General features: G+C 41.1%; 1 protein-coding gene across 21 annotated transcripts in view; it reads left to right on the forward strand.

Moving 5' to 3' along the window:
• obscnb (obscurin, cytoskeletal calmodulin and titin-interacting RhoGEF b) overlaps positions 1-22,710 on the forward strand; it is a 58,360-nt gene that overhangs the window by 13,068 nt on the left and 22,582 nt on the right. The window contains exons 17-54 of one of the 21 annotated variants that reach the window (XM_079650173.1): positions 1-276; positions 362-634; positions 722-988; positions 1,072-1,341; positions 1,947-2,213; positions 2,359-2,625; positions 2,709-2,821; positions 2,928-3,081; positions 3,170-3,331; positions 3,422-3,526; positions 4,409-4,675; positions 5,278-5,547; positions 5,669-5,935; positions 6,026-6,292; positions 6,465-6,731; positions 6,822-7,091; positions 7,168-7,437; positions 7,969-8,235; positions 8,841-9,107; positions 9,228-9,494; positions 9,726-9,992; positions 10,199-10,465; positions 10,702-10,968; positions 11,175-11,441; positions 11,678-11,944; positions 12,162-12,428; positions 13,118-13,192; positions 13,756-13,830; positions 14,355-14,441; positions 14,999-15,094; positions 15,633-15,728; positions 16,246-16,311; positions 17,249-17,329; positions 17,670-17,741; positions 19,692-19,961; positions 20,920-21,186; positions 21,648-21,926; positions 22,269-22,526. In XM_079650173.1, coding sequence (XP_079506299.1) covers positions 1-276; positions 362-634; positions 722-988; positions 1,072-1,341; positions 1,947-2,213; positions 2,359-2,625; positions 2,709-2,821; positions 2,928-3,081; positions 3,170-3,331; positions 3,422-3,526; positions 4,409-4,675; positions 5,278-5,547; positions 5,669-5,935; positions 6,026-6,292; positions 6,465-6,731; positions 6,822-7,091; positions 7,168-7,437; positions 7,969-8,235; positions 8,841-9,107; positions 9,228-9,494; positions 9,726-9,992; positions 10,199-10,465; positions 10,702-10,968; positions 11,175-11,441; positions 11,678-11,944; positions 12,162-12,428; positions 13,118-13,192; positions 13,756-13,830; positions 14,355-14,441; positions 14,999-15,094; positions 15,633-15,728; positions 16,246-16,311; positions 17,249-17,329; positions 17,670-17,741; positions 19,692-19,961; positions 20,920-21,186; positions 21,648-21,926; positions 22,269-22,526 — 8,157 coding nt within the window. The remainder of the gene's footprint in view (positions 277-361; positions 635-721; positions 989-1,071; positions 1,342-1,946; positions 2,214-2,358; positions 2,626-2,708; positions 2,822-2,927; positions 3,082-3,169; positions 3,332-3,421; positions 3,527-4,408; positions 4,676-5,277; positions 5,548-5,668; positions 5,936-6,025; positions 6,293-6,464; positions 6,732-6,821; positions 7,092-7,167; positions 7,438-7,968; positions 8,236-8,840; positions 9,108-9,227; positions 9,495-9,725; positions 9,993-10,198; positions 10,466-10,701; positions 10,969-11,174; positions 11,442-11,677; positions 11,945-12,161; positions 12,429-13,117; positions 13,193-13,755; positions 13,831-14,354; positions 14,442-14,998; positions 15,095-15,632; positions 15,729-16,245; positions 16,312-17,248; positions 17,330-17,669; positions 17,742-19,691; positions 19,962-20,919; positions 21,187-21,647; positions 21,927-22,268; positions 22,527-22,710) is intronic. The other 20 variants (XM_079650188.1, XM_079650184.1, XM_079650190.1 and 17 more) reach the window with 20 other exon arrangements.

A 22,710-nucleotide genomic window follows, 5' to 3' on the forward strand; every position in this document is an offset into this window, starting at 1 on the left:
AAGCCCCGGCTGGTTTCTCTAACAAACAGTCTGTTAAGCAAGAGGTGAAAGCCACTATCTCCCAGAAAGCCACTCTGAGCTGTGAGGTAGACGATACCAAGACAGAGGTGAAATGGCACAAGGATGGCAAGCTGCTGACTACCAGCAAAGCCGTCCACATGGAGTCAAAGGGCAAGATTCGGGAGCTGGTGATAGAGAAGATGGAGAAAAAAGATGCGGGAGAGTACACATGTGAGGCTGGAACAGAGAAGCTTGTATTTAAGATGCAGGTTACAGGTACAATATATTTCAAATACTGGCTTTATTTTGATACATGTTTCTCAGAACAAACAAATGAAAACAAGCTCTTACATCTCTCTAGATGCAGCTGTCAAGTTCCAGAAAAAGCTTGTCAAGGACACATGTATTGTTCAAGCAAGTGAAAATGTTGTTTTGACCACCGAGCTGACGACAGAGAGTGGTAGTGTGAAGTGGTGCAGAGATGGCGTGGAGCTCAAGGAGGGCAGCAAGTATGAAATGAAAAAAGAAGGCCTTTCTCGTACACTGATAGTGAAATCGTCTGAATCCAAAGACAGTGGAACATACTCCTGTCAAACTGCTGATGACCAACTGGAGTTCAAAGTTCAAGTTAAAGGCAAGTCATGGAAATGTGAACAACTATATAGACATCTCCAGGTGGCAGATTTAATTCTGATGTCTAACTTCCATGTTTTCATTTCAGATTCGGCTTTGAAGTTTGTTGTCCCTTTGAAACCTGCTACAGTGGATTTGGAAGGCACACTCAGCCTGATGTGTGAGCTAAATCAAGCCTCAGGGGATGTTGTCTGGCAGCATGATGGTCGTGAGATTAAACCTGGAGGCAGGTACTGTGTCAGGACAGATGGTGCTAAGCGGGTCCTCACCGTGACTGGCATGACTAAAGAAGATGAAGGGGAATACAGCTGTGAATGTAGAAATGACAAGACCTCTGCCAAAGTTACCTCAAAAGGTAATTAATTGTTTACCTTCAACACGTTCATGTATTTTATTCTGTATCAGTTTATCTCATTTGATGTCATGCTTTCCTTTCAGCACCCAGAGTGGTGAGGCTGACTACTAAACTGAACAATGTGGCTGCCATGGAGGGAAAAGATGCAATTTTCAAGTGTGCTGTCAACCCAGCAGACGTCAACGTTAAATGGTTCCACAACAGCATACCCGTCACTGCTGGGCCCAAATATAAGATTGGGCATGGGGGCAGCAGTCACTCACTCACCATCACCTCCGTCACACAAAAAGATGGCGGAGAGATCAGCGTGGATGCAGAGGGCAAAAGCTGCAAAGCCAACCTACAAGTGGAGCGTAAGAACACTCAATATAATTCTTTAGTATGTTAAAGGTCACCTATTATCCCAAATCCACTTTTACATTTATTTTATACATAAACATGTGTCCCCTCTGTGTAAAGAGATTCTGAAAGTTTCAGGAAAAAATATTCTCTCACTTTCTGTCCTGATCCATTTATATAAAAACCTGTTTGAAAATGAGCTGATCAGATTCTGACCACTTTATGATGTCATAACGTTTTTTTGGCTTGTGTAACCATTAGCCAATCACCAACCAAGGTAACCCCCCCCCCCCCCCCCAGCTTATCATCTGAATCTCCTCCTAGAGCACCATTGTGTTCTTTTTAACCAATAATCTCTCAGAGGGGCGTGGGGAGGGACTCCTTATTTTCATCTAAAGTAACAGACCCAAAATCAGCCCTTTTGAAACAGGGCTGAAACAGAGGGGATTATGGGATGCTGCAATGCATAATCTGTTTTGTATTTCGAGCCAAACACTTCAGAGACATGTTTTGTATATAACTTAGAACTATAATATATTGATGTAAAACAGTATGATAGGGGACCTTTAAGTAATATTTTTTCCTCATCAACTTTGTCAAATCTGTGTGCCCCATTTAGATGAACCTGTGACATTTAAGAAAACGCTAGAAAACCTGACAGTGGAGGAGCAGAGTGAAGTGAAGCTGGAGTTGGAGCTGAGTAAGGTGTCGGATGAAGTGAGGTGGATGAAGAACAGCGTTGTGCTGCAGCCTTCAGGGAACATGGAGATTCGGGTCAACGGAGCCAAGCAGGCACTGATCTTCAAGAGCGTGGCTTATGCTGACCGGGGCATCTACTCCTGTGAAACCCTGGATGACAAAACCCAGGCCAAGCTCAGTGTGGAGAGTAAGACTGATACACAACATACAGTATTTAAATGCGTATAGAAAGACAATGTCATTCTCCAGTGTTTAGTGATATCATTCTTTATTTAAAAGCTAAGAACCCGTGAGCATGTTAAGTCTCAAACCTTTTCTCATCCTCCCTTCAGTGAAAAAGATCCAGGTAATCAAGGGCCTAACAGAAACCAAGTCACATGAGACAGAGACGGTAACTCTGGAGGTAGAGCTCAGCCAGGCTGATATTGAGGGCTTCTGGACCAGGGATGGGGGCAAGTTAAAGTCAGGGGCCAACTGCCGTATCACAGCTTTTGGAAAGAAGCATTCCTTAACGTTGTCCAATCTCAAGAGGGAGGACGCAGGAACAATTGCCTTCCAAGCAGAAGGAGTTCATAACTCTGGCAAACTGGTTGTCACAGGTAAGTTATTTTTCTATGTCACCCATACTGCCACAAGGGTCATTGTGTCACAACGTTTTTAATACAATTTTTTGATTTGACAGAACTTCCTGCTATGATCGCCAAGCCCATGGTAGATATCAGTGTCGCTGATAAGGAAAAGGTTACTTTTGAATGTGAAGTGTCCAAAACCAATGCAGATGTTAAATGGTTCAAGGTGAGAAGTTATTATTTAATTCACTGTCTGCTTTGGGAAATAATGAGATTTTAAAAGTGTCGTGTCCATACAGAATGTAACATTTTGAAAAATCATTAATCTGCAGGATGATGTTGAACTGAAACCAGGGAAGAACTTTGGCATCCATTCCTTGGGCCGAAAGCGCAGTTTGGTCATCAACAAGTGCACCCCTGAAGATGCAGGCACTTATATCTGTCACACTACTGATGATAACACCTCAGCTAAACTCACTGTTAATGGTAATTATCAGTCATGTATTGAAGCACACAAATAAGTCATGTTGCCTTATTGGGTATAGAAACCCTCTTAATAATGTTTTCCCTGCAGCCCGAGAAGTTAAGATTGTTAAGAAGCTGGAGGATGTGGAAGTGATGGAGAAGGAGAGCGCTGCGTTTGTCTGTGAAGTATCACATGATGAAGTCGAATGCCAATGGTACAAAGGAAGTACCAAACTCAAAGTCGGTGACAACATCAGGATGAGACAAGAGGGTAAAGTCTCCAAAAAGTTGTTCAGCTATGTATACACCTGTATTTTCATGAATAATGATTATCTACACGTTGTCTTATTTCTTATTCCAGGCAAAACCTATGTACTTCTGTTTAAGTCTGTCACCATTGAAGATATGGGTGAGATTAAATTCACAGCTGACAAGGCCTCTTCAGCAGCAAAACTGAAAGTGAAAGGTAAACCAGTCAGTGTCATGGGCTGAACAGAAATATGTCGCTGCATGAATTTGCTAACCCTTATGTTGCAATGTTCAGGTGAGGTTGAATATGGATTTGTCTATTTATGACACAAATTGTTGCAAAATTGTAATACATCGGCACATTTGCACATAACAAATAATTAGGATAATCAAAAGTCTGCATACATTCTTTGTTAAATTCACCTCAACATTTCCACTGGTTTAGTGTGCCAATGAAAATTGTCGCACTAAAGACAGATGAAATGTTGTCTTATGATAAGCGTCAACAGAATGCATCAATCTGACTATTGATGAGATAGAAAATCCAGTTTCAAGTTGCATTTGCATTGTTATGCCTCATTGAGGCCTGATGGCAAAAGGAAACAAAAATCTAGGATAGGATTATTTTCAATAGGTTTAGTCATGGCTTTCCGTCTTGGTTGATTTTAGGTTTTGGAAATGTGAGGCAAAATCTAAGAATGATAAGATTAAGACCATTATTTGCTCTCAGGTGCTCAACATGCACATGTTTCTTAGTTTATATGTCAGTGTCTCTCTGTTTGCAATCAATAAGCAACTGATATATAAACAAGAATGGCTGTCACACGTTAATTCCCACTTGCAGTAGTGCCATCACAATATTATTGCTATCTGCTTTAGCTTTTGCAAAAAAACTAATGGGGCATCAAAAGCATTAATGCTCCATTACTTAGCCCCATTTGCTTTGGCTATAACACAATTCAATTATGAACAGTGGCTGTCCTTACGTGCACCTAAGCAAGGGCTTTGGCAAAGCTTTGGAATCAATAGCCTTTCAGCTTCCCTTGTAGCATTCCTGATAATGATAGTTTGAATTGATTCAGTGTTATTGTTACTATAGAGCTGCCTGTCAAGTTTGTGAAAAAACTCAGGGATAAGATAGCGATGTATAAGCATCGTGGACATCTTGAATGCCAAGTGTCACGTGCCAGCGCAAAGGTGAAGTGGTTCAAGAACAAGACGGAGATCAAACACGGCAAGAAGTACGAGATCAAAAGTGAAGATGTGTACCGAAAACTCACCATCAACGATGTGGCATCCGGGGACGAAGACACCTACACCTGTGACGCCACTGATGAAAAGACATCCTGTAAAGTACTTGTGGAAGGTAACAAGGTTGATTGACAGCTGTCAGGTTCATCAAGTGTAGTGCAATTATATATATATAAGATTCTATATTTCTGTATACTGGGTATACACATGAACATACTCAAAGGATGTACAGTATATAAGCCATCAGAGTCCTAATCAATGAGGTGTCCATCTATAGGTCTGTCTGTCTGTGTTGGGACGTCTGTCTGTCCGTCTCTATTTTATTTATGTATAAATGTACAGGAGGTGACCTGGATTTAAGTTTTGCTCATTTGAAAACATGCATGGCCTCGGAAATAATGTAACGTGGGTGGTGCTTTTCAAAATGAAAGGGTGAAATTTGTACTACCTAATGACAAATGTGCTCATTTTATGATGAACTTCTCCCAAGAAAGGTTTATTTCCTGCAAGTAGCAGTAGTAGTACACACACATTATTGTATACTATTAATTTATTTCTGACCACTTGTATATACCAATAATATATAGGCCAGGGTATGCTATTACATTTGGGTCTCAAAAAGACTTATCCATATGTGTGTTGTCCTGTCTGAATTAAATCATCATTACCTTTATGTAAGGACTTCTGAACCATTCTGTTTTCCTGACGACCCTACAGAGCAGTCCATCAGCATTGTGCGGGAGCTGACATCAGTAGAAGTGACGGAACCCTTTGCAGCTGTTTTTGAAGTTGAAATCAGCATGGAACTGGTGAAACCTCCCATATGGACTCTGAATGCAGTTGCTGTGAAGGAGAGCGCCGATGTAGAAATGGAGAAAGAGGGCACAATGCACAGTCTCACCTTCAAAAAGACCAAAGCATCGATGACAGGACCTGTGCAGTTTACAGCTGGCAAGAGCAAATCTTTAGCCCAGCTCACAGTCAAAGGTAAATGTGTAGAATGACTTTTATACAGCAGTAGGCGACAATAACTTGTGTTCTCTGTTTTTAGTAAACATATCCAGTGTAATTGAATTGAGTCTAATCAGATATTGTTCCTCACATTTAGAGCGTCCGCTTGAGATTGCAGAGCCCATCAAAGATGTCAAGGGGAAAGAGAAAAGCTCAGCGATACTCACCTGTAAATTCTCTGCCTCACCCAAAGAGGTTGCTTGGTTTAAAGGCCAGGTGCCTCTGACCGCTTCAGACAAGTACAACGTGAAGCAAGATGCTACAAGGGCTCAACTAACTATTCAAAGGTTGACTGAGGAAGACAGTGGAGAGTACCGCTGTCAGTCCGGACCTGCTGAGGCCAAAGGGACCCTTACTGTTGAAGGTATTGTAGTATTGACCTTTGACCTTAATCTTTCAATGAAACTGTTTTCTAATTGTCCTCAACGTAAACTGTTACTTTTCCTCTGTCCAGTGCGTGAGATGAAGATCAGCAAGCACTTGGCAGACACAGAGGTTGATGAAGACAACGATGCTGTGTTCACATGTGAGATCAACTATGCTGATGAAGAGGTACAGTGGCTTCTGAATGACAAGGTGCTCTTCACCAATGAAGTCAACACCATCGCACATGATGGCAAGGTCCACAAGCTCACACTGAAGAACTTGGCACCTCAGGACGGGGGGACTATCACCTTTCAGGTCCGCAAGGTGAAGGAGTCAGTGACACTTAAGGTTAAAGGTAAGAACTCGCTGGCAATGAACTGCTGTAAAAATATCCGGTTAAAGAGGGGAATCAAAATCAAACCATACCTTAAGATTGTGTAGTTATCTGCTTTGAGAATCAATTCTGACTAGGCTGTCAGAACATTGTACATGTCACTCATTATTTATATTCTCAATTGTCCCTCCAGAGAAGCGAGCAGTGTTCCTCAAGTCTCTGGATGATGTCGTTGGAGAGGAAAAGGGCATGATAACTCTGGCGTGTGAGGCGTCCAAGCCCAGGGTTTCTCCTGTATGGAGAAAAGAAGTTAAAGTCCTAAAGGCTGGATCAAAGTATGAGCTCCTTCACACAGGCAAGTCTTTGGGGCTGATCATCAAGGACGTCACCAAAGAAGATGCTGGAGATTACAGTTGTGATCTAGGAACTGAGGTTTCTAAAGCAAAGGTCACTGTGAGAGGTTGGTACTGTTATTGAGATGTTTCACAGTTTCATTCATATAGTGTAGTTTGTTCTCTTCACTAGCCAATGCTCTTTTCCCCAAATGTAGAGATTGCCATTGGAATTACCAAATGGCTGAAGTCGGCTGAGGTGAATGAGGGAGACTCATGTAACTTTGAGTGCATCTTATCTCGTGAGAGCACAGACGAGTGTTCCTGGACTCTTAATGGAAACACTATCACAGATGGAGGCCGCTTCAAAGTCACCAGTAAAGGACGCAAATACATGCTGACCATCAAGGATGTGACTCCTGCTGACGCTGGAGAGGTGGTCTTGAACATTAAAGACCTTAAATCCAAAACGACATTAAAAGTTGAAGGTAAGCGACCTATTTAAGAGGCCTAGACAAATGAACAAAGGTATTAAGTAAGGAAATTAAACATCCCATTTTGCAGGCAAGGCTTCATCCGTGTCTAAAGGACTACAGAGTGTTAGTGCTGCCCAAGGAGAAGATGCTGTATTTACCTGTGAGGTAACAAAAGCTAGTTTCACTGTAAACTGGTCCATGGAAGGCAAAGTCATCAAAAAGAGCCAGAAGTATGACATCAGCCAAGAGGAAAAGGTCATGAAGCTGACGATCCATAACGTCTCAGCTCAAGACTCCGGAGAGTACAGTTGTGAAGTTGTTGGAGGTGCAACCACTAAAGAAAAGCTGGAAATCAAGGGTAAGACTCGTAATCTTTGACAATGTTAGAGCATTTAAGAGACAACACTAAGACACACAGAGGCTAATGCATTTCAATTACAAAATATAGGATAACTGTAATTGCGGCAATGGAAGAAGTTTCATTGTATATGCGCCACAAGCATGTCAAATACAGAGTTTACTTTGCTGGATGATAAAAACAACTAACGACAGGACATCGTAGGAAAACTGTGTGACTCAACATTCTAGCTTCCACTCAATATCAAAGTTAACACCTTAACTGCAGTACAGTACTCTCTTAAAGTAACATTACACAGGTACAAACAATGAATAAAGTAAGTCATGGACCTAAATTGTTAAACTTACTTATCATTTGTTTACTTTAATTATAAAATGGAAACCCATAAGAAAGATAACAAGCATACCCTTGTCTTAATACAAGTGTAGATCTGAGATAATCTTTTTTTCTGAAACAACAGATTAATCCTTCACATTTTTACTGTGCCTAACATTCAAAATACTTTATTAAGCTCTTTTTTTTTTTTTACAGAGCGAATCCATAAATTCACTAAAGAGCTGAAGGACAGCCAAGCTGAGGAGAAGAGCAACGTGACCTTGCAATGTGAGACTGCACAAACCCCATCCACTGTGGTATGGCTTAAAGGTCACACAGAGCTCAAGGCTGGAGGTCGATATGAGATGTCCCAGAAGGAGGGGGTCCTAACTCTGATCATCAAACAGCTGGAGGAGAAAGACACCGATATCTACACGTGTGACGTGGGCACGGCGAAGATCATGGCAAAGGTGACAGTCAATGGTAAGTACCCATGTTTGTATGTACACACGTTTCAGGTAAGTTGTATGAATGTTGACGTTACTCACAGTATGGCCTTGCTCTGATGTTTAAAAGGCCAATTGGTTATAGTGAAAAAACCAAGGAAGGGTGAACATAGTTTTGAAGGGAAATCTTCTACATTTGTTTGCTTGGTCAGTTCTACTGATCGGTATTTTTCATTGTGATTGAATTGATTAAAAGATGCTTTGCTTTCATGTTAGCATTATGTTGTTTTCTTTGTCTTGGTGTTTATATGATTGCCAGACTGTTTGTACATCCACAAATTGTGAACGACATCCACCAGTATGTGCAAATGTTTAAAATTGACCTGAAACCAAATGCATTGTCTTGTTATGCAAGGGCTACAAACTGCATCGAGGAATGTTTCCTGTGTTTGTCATTTTTTGTGCATTTAAAAATGCAATGAGAGATTGTTTTTGTAAAAGGAGCATCATCCGTACCGGTGGAATGATTCCAGTGGGACAACATCATTTTCACCTCTAATCACTTTCCATCATCAATCACTCAACCCAACACAATTCACCCTCCTGTTTTATACAAGCAAGTCATTGTTCATTTTATTCTAGCCCTGCCTGCCAATTTTAAAGAGAAGCTCAACAACCAGAGGACAAAGGAAGGGGAGTCGGTGAAACTCTGCTGCAAACTATCGAAGCATGCTGATGGCGTTCAGTGGAAGAAAGGCTCTGACATTCTCAAAGCAGGAGAGAAGTATGAGATGAAGATGGAGGAGACTTCTTGTGAACTTCAGATTAAGAATTTGGAGGTTGAAGATAGTGGAGAGTACTCTTGCTTGTGCGGGGACCAGAAGACATCTGCAACTGTGAAAGTCACTGGTATGGAGTTTTAGAAAAATGTAATATTTACCAAAGCAGATCCACTTTGGCCTTGCTCGTGTTTTTGTTTAAATATTCTTAGACTATTTCACCTGAAGTTATAAAAAATTGGTTGTACAGCACTGCCGCCGACCTTCAAACAGAAGCTGGAGAGCCGGGAGGCTGAGGAGGGGGCTAGTGTTACTCTGCGTTGTGAGCTCTCCAAACCTGGAGTCCCCGTTGAGTGGAAGAAGGGAACAAAGGTCCTGAAGTCTGGAGAAAAGTACAGGATGAAGCAGGAGGCCTCTGTGAATGAACTCCTCATCAACAAAGTGCTGCCAGAGGACAGTGGAGACTACAGCTGTGTGTGTGGAGACCTGAAGACCACAGCCAGTGTCAAGATCAATGGTAGGAAGAGGAATGTTACAGTTGGTTCAATTAACTTTTTTTTTCATAAATAGAACAACATTTTAACTTGTAAAATGTTGTTCTATACATAACAAAAGCTTAATTTGCATATTAAGTTTTTTCTGTCTGAATCTCATTGTGCTTTGCAATGTGTCATTGTTTGTCTTCTGTGTTTGTATTGTTATATTTGATGTCATGCCACTGACTGCTAACCAACTAATTGATGCTCAGCCCAACCAGTGACCTTCAAACAGAAGCTGGAGAGCCGGGAGGCTGAGGAGGGGGCTAGTGTTACTCTGCGTTGTGAGCTCTCCAAACCTGGAGTCCCTGTTGAGTGGAAGAAGGGAACAAAGGTCCTGAAGTCTGGAGAAAAGTACCAGATGAAGCAGGAGGCCTCTGTGAATGAACTCCTCATCACCAAAGTGCTGCCAGAGGACAGTGGAGACTACAGCTGTGTGTGTGGAGACCTGAAGACCACAGCCAGTGTCAAGATCAATGGTAGGAAGAGGATTTTTAAAGTGTCAGTTTGTGTAACAATTTATATGGATAGAATAACCTTATATGTGCACATGGTCAGACATATCAGTCTGAATGTCATTGTGCGTTGCAACCTGTCCCTGTTTGTTTTCTTTGTTCTGTGTTTGTTTAATATTGTTATATTTTATGTTATGCCACTGACTTCTAACAAACTAATTGATGCTCAGCCCAACCAGTGACCTTCAAACTCAAATTGGAGAGCCGGGAGGCTGAGGAGGGGGCTAGTGTTACTCTACGTTGTGAGCTCTCCAAACCTGGAGTTCCCGTTGAGTGGAAGAAGGGAACAAAGGTCCTGAAGTCTGGAGAAAAGTACCAGATGAAGCAGGAGGCCTCTGTGAATGAACTCCTCATCACCAAAGTGCTGCCAGAGGACAGTGGAGACTACAGCTGTTTGTGTGGAGACCTGAAGACCACAGCCAGTGTCAACATTAAGGGTAGGAGGAGGAATGTCACAGTTGGTTCAATTAACTTTTTTTTTCATAAATAGAACAACATTTTAACTTGTAAAATGTTGTTCTATACATAACAAAAGTTTAACTTGCATATTAAGACAGGTTTTTTCTGTCTGAATCTCATTGAGCTTTGCAATGTGTCATTGTTTGTCTTCTGTGTTTGTATTGTTATATTTGATGTCATGCCACTGACTGCTAACCAACTAATTGATGCTCAGCCCAACCAGTGACCTTCAAACAGAAGCTGGAGAGCCGGGAGGCTGAGGAGGGGGCTAGTGTTACTCTGCGTTGTGAGCTCTCCAAACCTGGAGTCCCTATTGAGTGGAAGAAGGGAACAAAGGTCCTGAAGTCTGGAGAAAAGTACCAGGTGAAGCAGGAGGCCTCTGTGAATGAACTCCTCATCACCAAAGTGCTGCCAGAGGACAGTGGAGACTACAGCTGTGTGTGTGGAGACCTGAAGACCACAGCCAGTGTCAAGATCAATGGTAGGAAGAGGATTTTTAAAGTGTCAGTTTGTGTAACAATTTATATGGATAGAATAACCTTATATGTGCACATGGTCAGACATATCAGTCTGAATGTCATTGTGCGTTGCAACCTGTCCCTGTTTGTTTTCTTTGTTCTGTGTTTGTTTAATATTGTTATATTTTATGTTATGCCACTGACTTCTAACAAACTAATTGATGCTCAGCCCAACCAGTGACCTTCAAACTCAAATTGGAGAGCCGGGAGGCTGAGGAGGGGGCTAGTGTTACTCTACGTTGTGAGCTCTCCAAACCTGGAGTTCCCGTTGAGTGGAAGAAGGGAACAAAGGTCCTGAAGTCTGGAGAAAAGTACCAGATGAAGCAGGAGGCCTCTGTGAATGAACTCCTCATCACCAAAGTGCTGCCAGAGGACAGTGGAGACTACAGCTGTTTGTGTGGAGACCTGAAGACCACAGCCAGTGTCAACATTAAGGGTAGGAGGAGGAATGTCACAGTTGGTTCAATTAACTTTTTTTTTCATAAATAGAACAACATTTTAACTTGTAAAATGTTGTTCTATACATAACAAAAGTTTAACTTGCATATTAAGACAGGTTTTTTCTGTCTGAATCTCATTGAGCTTTGCAATGTGTCATTGTTTGTCTTCTGTGTTTGTATTGTTATATTTGATGTCATGCCACTGACTGCTAACCAACTAATTGATGCTCAGCCCAACCAGTGACCTTCAAACAGAAGCTGGAGAGCCGGGAGGCTGTGGAGGGGGCTAGTGTTACTCTGCATTGTGAGCTCTCTAAACCTGGAGTCCCTGTTGAGTGGAAGAAGGGAACAAAGGTCCTGAAGTCTGGAGAAAAGTACCAGGTGAAGCAGGAGGCCTCTGTGAATGAACTCCTCATCAACAAAGTCCTGCCAGAAGACAGTGGAGACTACAGCTGTGTGTGTGGAGACCTGAAGACCACAGCTAGTGTCAAGATCAATGGTAGGAAGAGGATTTTTAAAGTGTCAGTTCGAGTAATATTTCCGTTGGTTAAAATAACACTTATGTGTACATGTTCAGACATATCAGTTTTTGAGTCTGACTGGCATTGTGCGTTGCAACTTGTCCGTCTTTGTGTTCTTTGTTCTGTGTTTGTTTTATTTGTATTGTTATATTTGATGTCATGCCACTGACTGCTAACCAACTAATTGATGCTCAGCCCAACCAGTGACCTTCAAACAGAAGCTGGAGAGCCGGGAGGCTGAGGAGGGAGCTAGTGTTACTCTGCGTTGTGAGATCTCCAAACCTGGAGTCCCTGTTGAGTGGAAAAAGGGAACAAAGGTCCTGAAGTCTGGAGAAAAGTACCAGGTGAAGCAGGAGGCCTCTGTGAATGAACTCCTCATCACCAAAGTGCTGCCAGAAGACAGTGGAGACTACAGCTGTGTGTGTGGAGACCTGAAGACCACAGCCAGTGTCAAGATCAATGGTAGGAGGATCAGGGATTTCTTGGGTGATATTCACTACAATTAGGTGTACTTTTCAAATGTGTTAACTACTTTAAACATTGATTTGGATTAGAGAAAAGATTTGTGTTACACTTTTGTCTTGATACAAGTACTTGAAGATTCATTTTAAGATAACATTTCTGTTGCTTTTTATCATTTGTTGTTCTTTTCTGTTTCTGTTTGCTGGCTCACAAAATGTCAGCATATTTGTGGATGTCGTACATCAGATGTTGTCTTTTCCGTTGTATGTGTTGGATGAATAGATGGATGACTGTGCCTTGATCCCTTTTTGTGCTCTTCGCTGTGATATACTTTGAGTTTTCATCTTCTCTTCAAAATGTGTTTGAGATTACAAAACAAACAATGAACGAAGCAGCCAAAACGGACTGCTATCAGAAAACATCAGTCTGTTTCTGTTATCAATGATAGGAGTGTTGAGGATTCATAATGCATGTCTGCTGGTCTGTGAACTGTTCTTGTCTATTTCCACCAACAGATCAGTTTGTGCATGCAGTGTTGTAGCTATCAACTGTGTTTTATTTGTCATGCTTGTTCCAAAACATTTTTCAAATTTCAGTTGATGTTTTATTTTATTTTAATCATAATGGCAAAAATACTTAAAACGATCAAGCATGTTACAGCATTCTAAGATCAGATTGTTTCCTCTCAGCTCTGAAGCTTGCAGCTCCTCCTTCAGCTTCTAAACCAGAATCTAAGAGTCAGGAGTCCAAAGAAACTATCGGAGGTATGGTTGGAGGACGGCAATTTGTTGTCTTGTCTTCTGGCTTTATGTGCTCTGTCGATTTTGATAGTGGTCTTTGTGTCGCTAAGTGCAGCTTGCCCTTAAATCTGGCCTATACCCTTAGTCCTATATAGGTTATGATACATGTATTCCTCCCTTGTTTTGGCTTTTTAGTTTACCCGTTTTTAGGCTGCAGTTTTGTGTGCCTCTGGTGTGTCCAATGCACCCCTGGAGTTATAGTTATGTCTTTGCAATGTTTATGTGGGTCTTTTCCCTCATTGATTGTTGGATTGCAGTGTATGTACGAAATGAAGGCTTTGTGTGCTAATTGTGCTGATAGCACAGTGATGCTTTGGGAATCATACCTATTGTTTGCTTTTGATTTTACATATGCATTAGTAACCTGTGTCTGGCATAATTCTTTGCCCTCTGACGGTCTTTGAGTTTATGGCAGTTATAGAAGCTGGGCTCAGGTCTTTATATTAAATGATGTAGGTAAGGCATTGTCACTGGTTGGTGACATTACATTCATGCAGCATGATGTCCATATGATATTTTTATTTCAGCAAAAGCCCCTGAAGCTCCCTCCAAAGTTGTTCAAGATGAGCACAAGAAGCAAGAGATAAATGAGACAGTAGAAGGTAATTCTCTGAAGATTCTTGGCTTTGCTTGGTTATTTAACCCATGTCCATTTGTCAATTATCAGTCCAATGAACTGCTTCGTTCTGCCAAAATTGAGAAAAACAAATGACTATTTATTCAGTTCTTAAAACTGTCACATCTTGTGTTGGCTGCTGACTGGTGTTATCTGATAGAAAGTAGTTTGGTCATGAATTGACTTACATTGTGTTTTGTTTTGCTTCATGGAATTGCTTTAAGGTTTAATATATTAATTACACATGTTTATATTTCCAAGCTAACCTGTGCTATTCATTCAGCCTGCTAAATGTGGCTTTTTTATTCACTTGGTAAATGTCATCTTTTAAGCTTGTATACACAAAAAAAAGATCAATCTAAACATCTATGGATATCTGTGGTGCCTCGTTGACTTTGTTGCATGGAGACTGACTTTGTATGGAGACTGACTTTGTTGTCAGCTGTTATTACATGTCACTAGTGCTATCCTAAGGCACTTTATGGGTCTGATGCTATGTTCAATTTATAGCTGTGACACTGCCAACTACCGGACAGACTCCTCCACAGCGGCAACTCAAACAGGAGATTCGTGGAGATTCTCAAGTGGGAAGTGATGGTAATGAGACACATGTTTGTATGGCGTCTATCAGTTAGAGTAAGCATAGTCGTCATTTGAGTTATTCCAGATATAATGGATTTTAAGTCTTCTAGATAAACACACTTAACAAGAAAGAAGAATTAGAAACTATTAAGGGAGTAGGCCGCTCAGTTTGTTTAACTGTCTGTGCTGTTGGTTATGTTGCCTAATAATTGTGAGAAATATATACAGAAGTTGGCTTTTGTTTCGTTATCCCTCGTTTGTTTCCCTGTTCTATTTTGTGGCACATACATAATTGTATCCTGTTGTTTTAGTGCTTTGTTTGTTCCAGTTCCCTGTTGATTGTTAAAGATCTTTAGACTGGTTGTACAGGGTCATTAGCGTTTATATGTGCTTTACTGGCTTATTCGGCTCTTGTCTTCAGGTTATTGTTCTTTGCTGCTGACAGGTATTATCAAACTGAAATATTTTTTGACCAAACCTTTTGCTACTATTGTGATAAACTCCAAAAAAAGTTGTAATCTATCTCAACAGCTGTGGATCTTTGTGGTGTCTTGTTGTGTTCAATTTCATAGCTGTAACACTGCCCCCTACTGGACAGACTCCTCAACAGCAGCTCCTCACACAGGAGAATCAGAAAGATTCTCAAAAGCTTGAACTGGGGGGTGAAGGTAATGGCACACGTGTCTGCATGGTGTCTGTCGGATACAGTAAGCATGGTCGTTTCATTTGTTTTATTCCAGATATAGTTTCCGGCTCCTAGAAAGACCCACTTGACAAAAAAGAAGAACTGGAACATATAGAGGGACTACATGTAGGCCGCTCAGTTTGTTTAACTGTCTGTGGCGTTGGTTTTGAAAATTATGTAATGGAAATATATAGATAAGATGGCTTTCGTTTTCTTGTTAGCGCTCGTTATTGTTGCTGTTCTCCATTTTGTGGCAAATACTCCATTTTGTCCAGTTTTTTAAGTGCTTTGTTCGTATCAGTTATTTGTTGAATGTTAAACATTTTCTGTTGTAAAGGGTCAGTTGTGTGCTTTACTGGCTTTCTTTTGGCTGTTGTCTTCAGGTTATTGTTCTGTGCTGCTGACATGTTATCAAACAGAATTGTGTTGGTTCATTACAAAAATGCTTTAAGGCTATACATGGTTTTAATCTATTTCAACATCTGTGGTTATCTCTGGTGTCTCTTTGTTCAATGTCATAGCTGTAACACTGCCACCTACTGGACAGACTCCTCAACAGCAGCTCCTCAAAGTGGAGGTACATAAGGATTCTCAAGAGCTTAAAGTTGCAGGGGAAGGTAATAAGAAACATGCTTGCATAGCTTCTGTCGGATACTGTGACATCTGTCAATACTAAGCATGGTTGTTATTTGTTTTATTCCAGATTTAGTTTTAAAGTTTGTAGACAAAGAAGAACTGGAAATATGGAGGGAGCAGGCAGTTCAGTTTGGATTTACCATTAAATATAAGAAAGTGGCTTTTGTTTTCTCGTTAGGCCTTGTTGCTATTCTGTCAATTCTGTTTTGTGGCAAATGCTGATATTGTATTTTTTAAGTCGGATTTTAATGTTTTAATGCTTTGTTTCTCCAGTTTTATGTTGAGTCTTGGATATTTTGATTCTATGTGTATGGTACTTTGGCACATCTGTGTTGGCATGCTGCTGCGTGTTGGATTATTGATAATGATCTGTGAGAGGTTTTTACTTGAAGCGTTAATGATTTTTGATTGCTTTCCGTTCTCATGGCTGGCTGTTGTCTTAAGGATATATATTTCATCACTGCAACATTGTGAGGTTATTGTTGTGTTTTATCCCAGTTGAGAAGATGGTTGCTGGAACAGCTGCTGACACAAAGAGGCAGGGGACCAAAGAGCCACTAGAAGGTATGCAATGATTGAAGCTATATCGGCCTTGTGCTTCTAAGTTGTCTCTTACCACATCCGACTCAGTCTTTGTGTTGTCAAACTAGGTGTTCTGTCTCTTCTAATAGTTTTTGGCTTATAGAGCATGTTTTGGTGTAGCTTGTCGTAGCAGTAAGGGGTTTGCAATGGACATAAATATTTTCAGTTAAACACGTTTCTAAGGTTTAGTCAACAGAATATCACAATATGAATACAGGGGGAGATGCTAATATATACAGTAGTACCATATTAGCTTTTGTGTTAACGCCTGGCCATCGTTGTCATGTTTTTCTTAACTGTCCTCCAACAGCAGTTCCTTGTTATTCTGTTTGTGCTCCTTGTGGTTTTTAGCCAACGTGACATGAGTGAAAGACTATAGCAAATACCAGATTTGTACGCAGCTATTATTTCATAAAATAACCTTTATTTAGCCGGAGATAATTGTCACTGTTTCTTAAAACAAGTTGGTTTTTGAGACGTAATCTGTCTTGAGGCCTGTGAACATGTGCTTAGCCTTCTTTGTATATCGCTGTGCTGTGGGTGGAATTTCTGATGATGTGATGTAACTTAATCTACAATGTCAGAGATGACAGTTGATTGTACAAGGTGTTGCGGAAAATCTGTACTCAGTTGATACTCTTAAGATGAATTAATTGAGATGAATAGAAACTAAACTAGATTCCAAAAAAGTCAAAGGTATAAACCCACATTCGTTAGCTTTTGTCTCTGTTGGCTAAGCTCTTGGTCATGGCTCTACGCGTACGTTTTTAATCAATGGAGTTGGTTTTGTGTCGTCATGGATATTGTTGCTCTAAAAACGTGTATGGCACATTGCTTTTGATGTTGCGATGGTGTAAAAAAAGTCCAGTTTATGTAAGTTGAATTCAAGCATACTTTCTATGTCTACAAATAACTTCAGATACAGTAAAGCAGTCACCAGCTCCAGAAGTGATCTCCAAAGTTGAACCTGACAAAAAGGAATCCAAAAAGACGGTTGAAGGTATGTGTGATAGTGAAGAACACTGGTTCTATTGAGTGTATAAAACTCTCTTGAGCGCTGGGTTTTGCTCAAGCACATGCTGTGAAAGAATGAGCTCATAAAGGCTGTTGAGACATGACTTCCTGTTTCTTGAGGGTTTTGTCAAAAGTATGGCACATTTCTTTTGGATGTCTAAGTTAGAAATTGGGGAATTTATTTTGTTGTTTTTTGTATAAAACGTATCAGTTTGGCAACATCACTTTAGACAATTTAGTAAATTACACTATCATTGTTTCATTTTGCTGCTCTGTGTTTACTTCAGTAGATATATTACGTGTAACTAAATAAATCACACCTGCAGAGATTGAAAAGCCTGCTGTTTCTGAAGTCATCACAAATCCAGAGCTTTCAAAGCTGGATACCAAAGAACAAGGTAGATGTTTTGTGGCAACCGCACATTGTGTAAGTTTTGATGTGTTTTCCTTGTCGATTTTTGTTTGATGGGAAATCAGTCTGGCTTGTTTCTGATGTCGTATTGACTCGCGAATGCCACATTTCATGTTGTCGACGTGTAAAAGGAAGAAATTCAGATCTATATGCTATGAAACGCTTGGTAAATGCTTAGGTGGACCCTTGCTTATAATGGGAATAGGGATCAATGGCTGTGCACCCGTGTTGTTGAATGTGTGTAATATATGAAAATGGGCATATCAGGTCTTGTATGGTTTTATTTTCTTTGTTTTTACTTTTGCAAAAATACAAATATAGAGTCAGGTAAGTTAAACATGACATCCCTTAGTCTTCATCTTATCTAACTGATTAAATCCACAGTTCTTCCAGTCACAGTCATTCAAGATCTGATGAGTCAAGAGGCTGAGGAGGAAGACATTGTCACTCTGCACTGTGAGCTTTCTAAACCCGGCCTCCCTGTTGAGTGGAAGAAGGAAACTCAGGTGCTGAGTTGTGGAGAAAAGTACCAAATGAAACAAACAGGATGTTGTTATGAGCTACAGATCTTCAACTTGAGACTTGAAGATACAGGAAGCTACTCGTGCTGTTCAGACGACACGATAAGCTCCGCCTCTCTTGTAGTAAATGGTAGGATGGATACCACTTCAACATTGTCTTCTTCCTCCATCAAGTCTTTCATTTCATCTTTTAAGTCATTCTTCTTTATCTCACCCATTCTTGACTTTGTACAGCAGATACAAATCTAGTTGTTTCCTTTCATTCATCAGCTTCCCCAGTCATTTTCACAAAAGATCTTGAAAGCCAAACGGCCGATGAGGAGGACAGTGTGACCCTGCACTGTGAGCTTTCCAAACCTGGTGTTCCTTTGGAGTGGAGGAAAGGAGAACTTGGTCTTTGTCCTTGCGCCAAGTATGAAATCAGACAAACGGGTCACCTTGCATCACTTGTAATCCATGATGTAGACCCAGAGGATGCTGGGAGTTACACATGTGACACTGGTGCCCATCAAAGCACTGCCCAACTAGCTGTGAAGGGTATGCCTGCTGAATAAACCTTGTTGTTTGTAGTTACGATAATTGAGTTGCCAATGAATTGACCAAAGACAAAATAATGTAATGTAAATATCAAACATAAGTCTTGGTTGTCCTAAGTTGTTCCGCCTCCACTTCCTCCCCTGCAGCCCAGCCTGTCCTTTTCAAAACCCAGCTGCAGAACCTTATAAGAAAGGAAGGGGAGAGCGCTAGTCTTCGCTGTAAAACCACAAAGCCGGGAGCCAGTGTTGTCTGGAGGTTTGGAGACAGGGTGCTGGCATCCAGCAGCAAGTTTCATCTGAAACAGGAAGGGACTGTAGTTGAGCTTGTCATCTATAAACTGCGAGGAGCTGACTCAGGAGAATATTCTTGTGATGCAGGAAACCAGAGGACTTCAGCTGTCCTGAGTGTGCAGGGTAGGAGCTGTCTATTTAAGACTGACCTTTTCATGCACCCTCTGGAGTCACTTCTTCCAATGTGTCCTTCATCACTCCAACACTTGAGCATGAAGTGCATCAACCTTTCATCTGGATGTCCTATTTTCACTTTAGACTTGATTGCATATAAATATTCCAGTGTTATTTCTCATCCCACACGTGTCCTTATTCTTCCCTGTTCTCAAAGCACTTGTAGATATTGACAGAAGCACTTTTCTGTTGCTCTTGATCACTCATCTCTTCCCGTTATTTGTGCCTGTCTGTAGTCGCTTATCACAAACAATAACACAACTTTTACTTTCTTTTCTTCACTTGCTACTCACAATACTCCTTATATATTTAATCACACTTTGATCACAATCTGACCAGCTTGAACTATGTCTTTGTCAAGAACTTCACTGAACAAATAAGTAACTATTCTTCTGAAATGTATCTTTCAAACAGAGGTCGAGGTTACAATACTGAAGTTCTTGGAGAGCTGCGTTGTGTACCAGGGTGACGATGTTCGCTTTGAATGTCGGGTTTCTCGTGAGGAGGCACCTCTGGCCCAGTGGAAACTCCAGGATGTCCCACTACAGAATAACGAGATGAACCTGATCAAGTCTGAGGGCTGCGTACACAGCCTCAAACTCCGGGGCGTGACCACGGCTGACTCGGGAACAGTCACTTTCACAGTGGGTAACCACACTTCAACTGCTTCTTTGACAGTCAAAGGTAAGATAAATATTATGCATTGCCTATGAGGACGAGTATTCATCCTTGCGACTTTGTTTCTCCCGTAACATTTGGACAGTTTACTTGCCTTTATCGTCTTTCTTGTGGAACGCATTCCCTCTATTTCTTCAACAAGCATGCCAACACATGGATGCTTGTGATTTTCTTTCTTTTCACTTCATACTGACTCGTTATGCATTCATATATCCCACCCTTTAATTTGTATTTAATCTGCACTTAACTGCATATACCGTCATATGTCTACAGTGTATGCATGTGTATTCATCTTCCTCCTTTTCCACTACCAACAACCTTGAACATCTCCCATTATTTTCAACATGTTAAAGTGTGTTTCCTCGAAATTCTTGTATATTGTAACTTTTCTGCACTTTTTTCCCTGTACACTATTTAATCTGTATTCAGCCTGACACACCCAGTGATTAACCATGTGATATTAATCAACAATTGATATTGTTTGTTTGTTGTGTACTGTAGGGCAAGGTGTTTAAGATGCTGTGTTCACAATGTCTAGGAGTTGATTCGAGCCTGGAAATCTTGTTTCATTTCCTCTCCCATCTTCCTACCCTCATTTCATCCCCACTTTTTATTGTGCTCTGGAGGAATCCCCATAAAAAGTGTGGATTTGTATTTAAAAAAAAATCTTAACACTCTTCCTCTGTTTTTTTTTAAATTGTTCTCGGAAACGGTAGACATTATGTACCGCAAGGCCATTCATTCATTGAACAGACAAATAATTTGCCTAGAAATATGTTTATAGATACATTCATTGCAGATTTTTTTTCCCGCTAAAACTTCAAAATGGAGTGTAGATAAACCAGTGGCCTTACAGTTCTTTTCATGCTGCTGTTGCCTATGAGGACTGTTTTTTGCGATGGCTGTTGTTACCAAATAAATCTTCGATATTTGTCATCTTAATTAATTAACCTCTTTCTGGCAGCCGCTCCTGCAACATTCAAGAAGGAGCTGGAAAGTCAAGAGGCCATTGAAGGAGACAAAGCCAGCCTGTCCTGCGAGACTTCCAGCCCCGACTGCAAGGTGACCTGGCTGAAAGACTCCACTGTGCTCATCCATGGGCAGAAGTACAGTTTGGAGCAAACCGCTACAACGCACATCCTGGTGATACACAAGCTGGATGTGAAGGATAGCGGAGAATATACCTGCGAAACTGGGGACAAGAACAGTACAGCTACCCTGACCGTGAAAGGTAACAGAGCATCTCATCTGTGTCTCTCTTGTCATCACCCTTCCTGAAGTTCCTTTTACATTCATCCATCCCATTAATAAGAACTGGATCAGATCTCCTCAGCATCTTACTCATGGAGTTTACAATCTTTAAGTTTAAGTGTGATGTCATAGTTGGCATGTGGTGAGAGCTTTACTTAAATATTCCGGCGTTGGCTCAGTTTTCTACTATTTTTGTTAGTACTTACTAGTACTGCCATTTGTAGGTCACCAAATTAGAGATATAGTTACTGGATTTGAATCGGCGTTTGTTCAGGTTTGTGTGGTCAATAAATGATTAAAGTCAGAATCCATGTTCCATGATCAAACTTGTGGCATCAGGTTGTATATAGGGATTAAAAAGAGATTCTTGGACACCTTGTTACTGATGCCTTCTGGAAGCTCAAGAGATCTGATCACTTCCATCATCCCATTCACCCTCAGCACATGTTCGCATCACTCGAGAACTCAGCGATGTTACTGTGACAACGGGGCAGGATGCTGTCTTTGAGGTGGAGTTGTCACACCCAGGCGTGACAAACAGCGAATGGTGGCTTGCAGATAACCTCCTCCAGAATAATGACCTGAATCAAATGAGCAGCCATGGCACAGTGCACCGACTGACCCTGAAGATGGTGACCACAGATGAATCTGGAGATGTTGCCTTCGTGTTGGGAGAAGAGAAGACTGTGGCCTGTCTTCTGGTGGAGGAGAAGCCCAAAGGTAAAGGAGACGGCACGGTCGCTCCTCACATCCATCTCCATCAACCTCCAAACAGCTTTGTCTTGGCAAATCGAAATATGCTGGCATCATCTTCATCAACATTCTAACTTTAGCATGTTATTCTTTCATGCTTATGCTAACAAAGATATCCTAATTTAATAATTTAAACTACTTAACAGCTCTAAATTGTAGTTATTGCAGAACAGGCATTGTTTTCAATACGTAATTCTAACCTTAAATACTTGAAAACTTTAAACTAATTATCACCACGTTTGTGAGGTGAGGGAAACGTTAAAACTGCTTCCATTATCAATTTGAGTTTTGCGTTTCCCATATTTACAGTGCTAATACTAGAGAAACCACACAACACTTCGGCAGTAGAGGGTGAAACTGTCACTCTGGCCTGCACCATCTCTGACACCAAGGCTTCTGTCACCTGGAAGAGGGACAACACGGCCATCCAAGCAGGTCTCAAGTACGACCTGAAGAGTAACGGAGCTCTTCACCAGCTTAGTATCAACAACCTGGTGCCTGAGGACTCAGGAACGTACACGTGTGACACTGGAGATGCACAGTGTGACTCCACCTTGACTGTGCAAGGTAAAGACCGATGCCACAAAACACAAAAAGTGTTGACCCCATTCTCGAATGGGGATGACGGATTGAAATAACCAGCTGAAATGTGAACTTCCACATGCCTAAACCACACACCAAGCCTGGCATCCTTGTCATCAGCTAAACTTTTTGTCAAGAGATGTTTGTCTCATCTCAACTATCAGAAGCC

This window comes from Notothenia rossii (assembly GCF_949606895.1).
Source record: "Notothenia rossii genome assembly, chromosome: 9".
In the NCBI taxonomy this organism is placed as follows: Eukaryota; Metazoa; Chordata; class Actinopteri; order Perciformes; family Nototheniidae; genus Notothenia; species Notothenia rossii.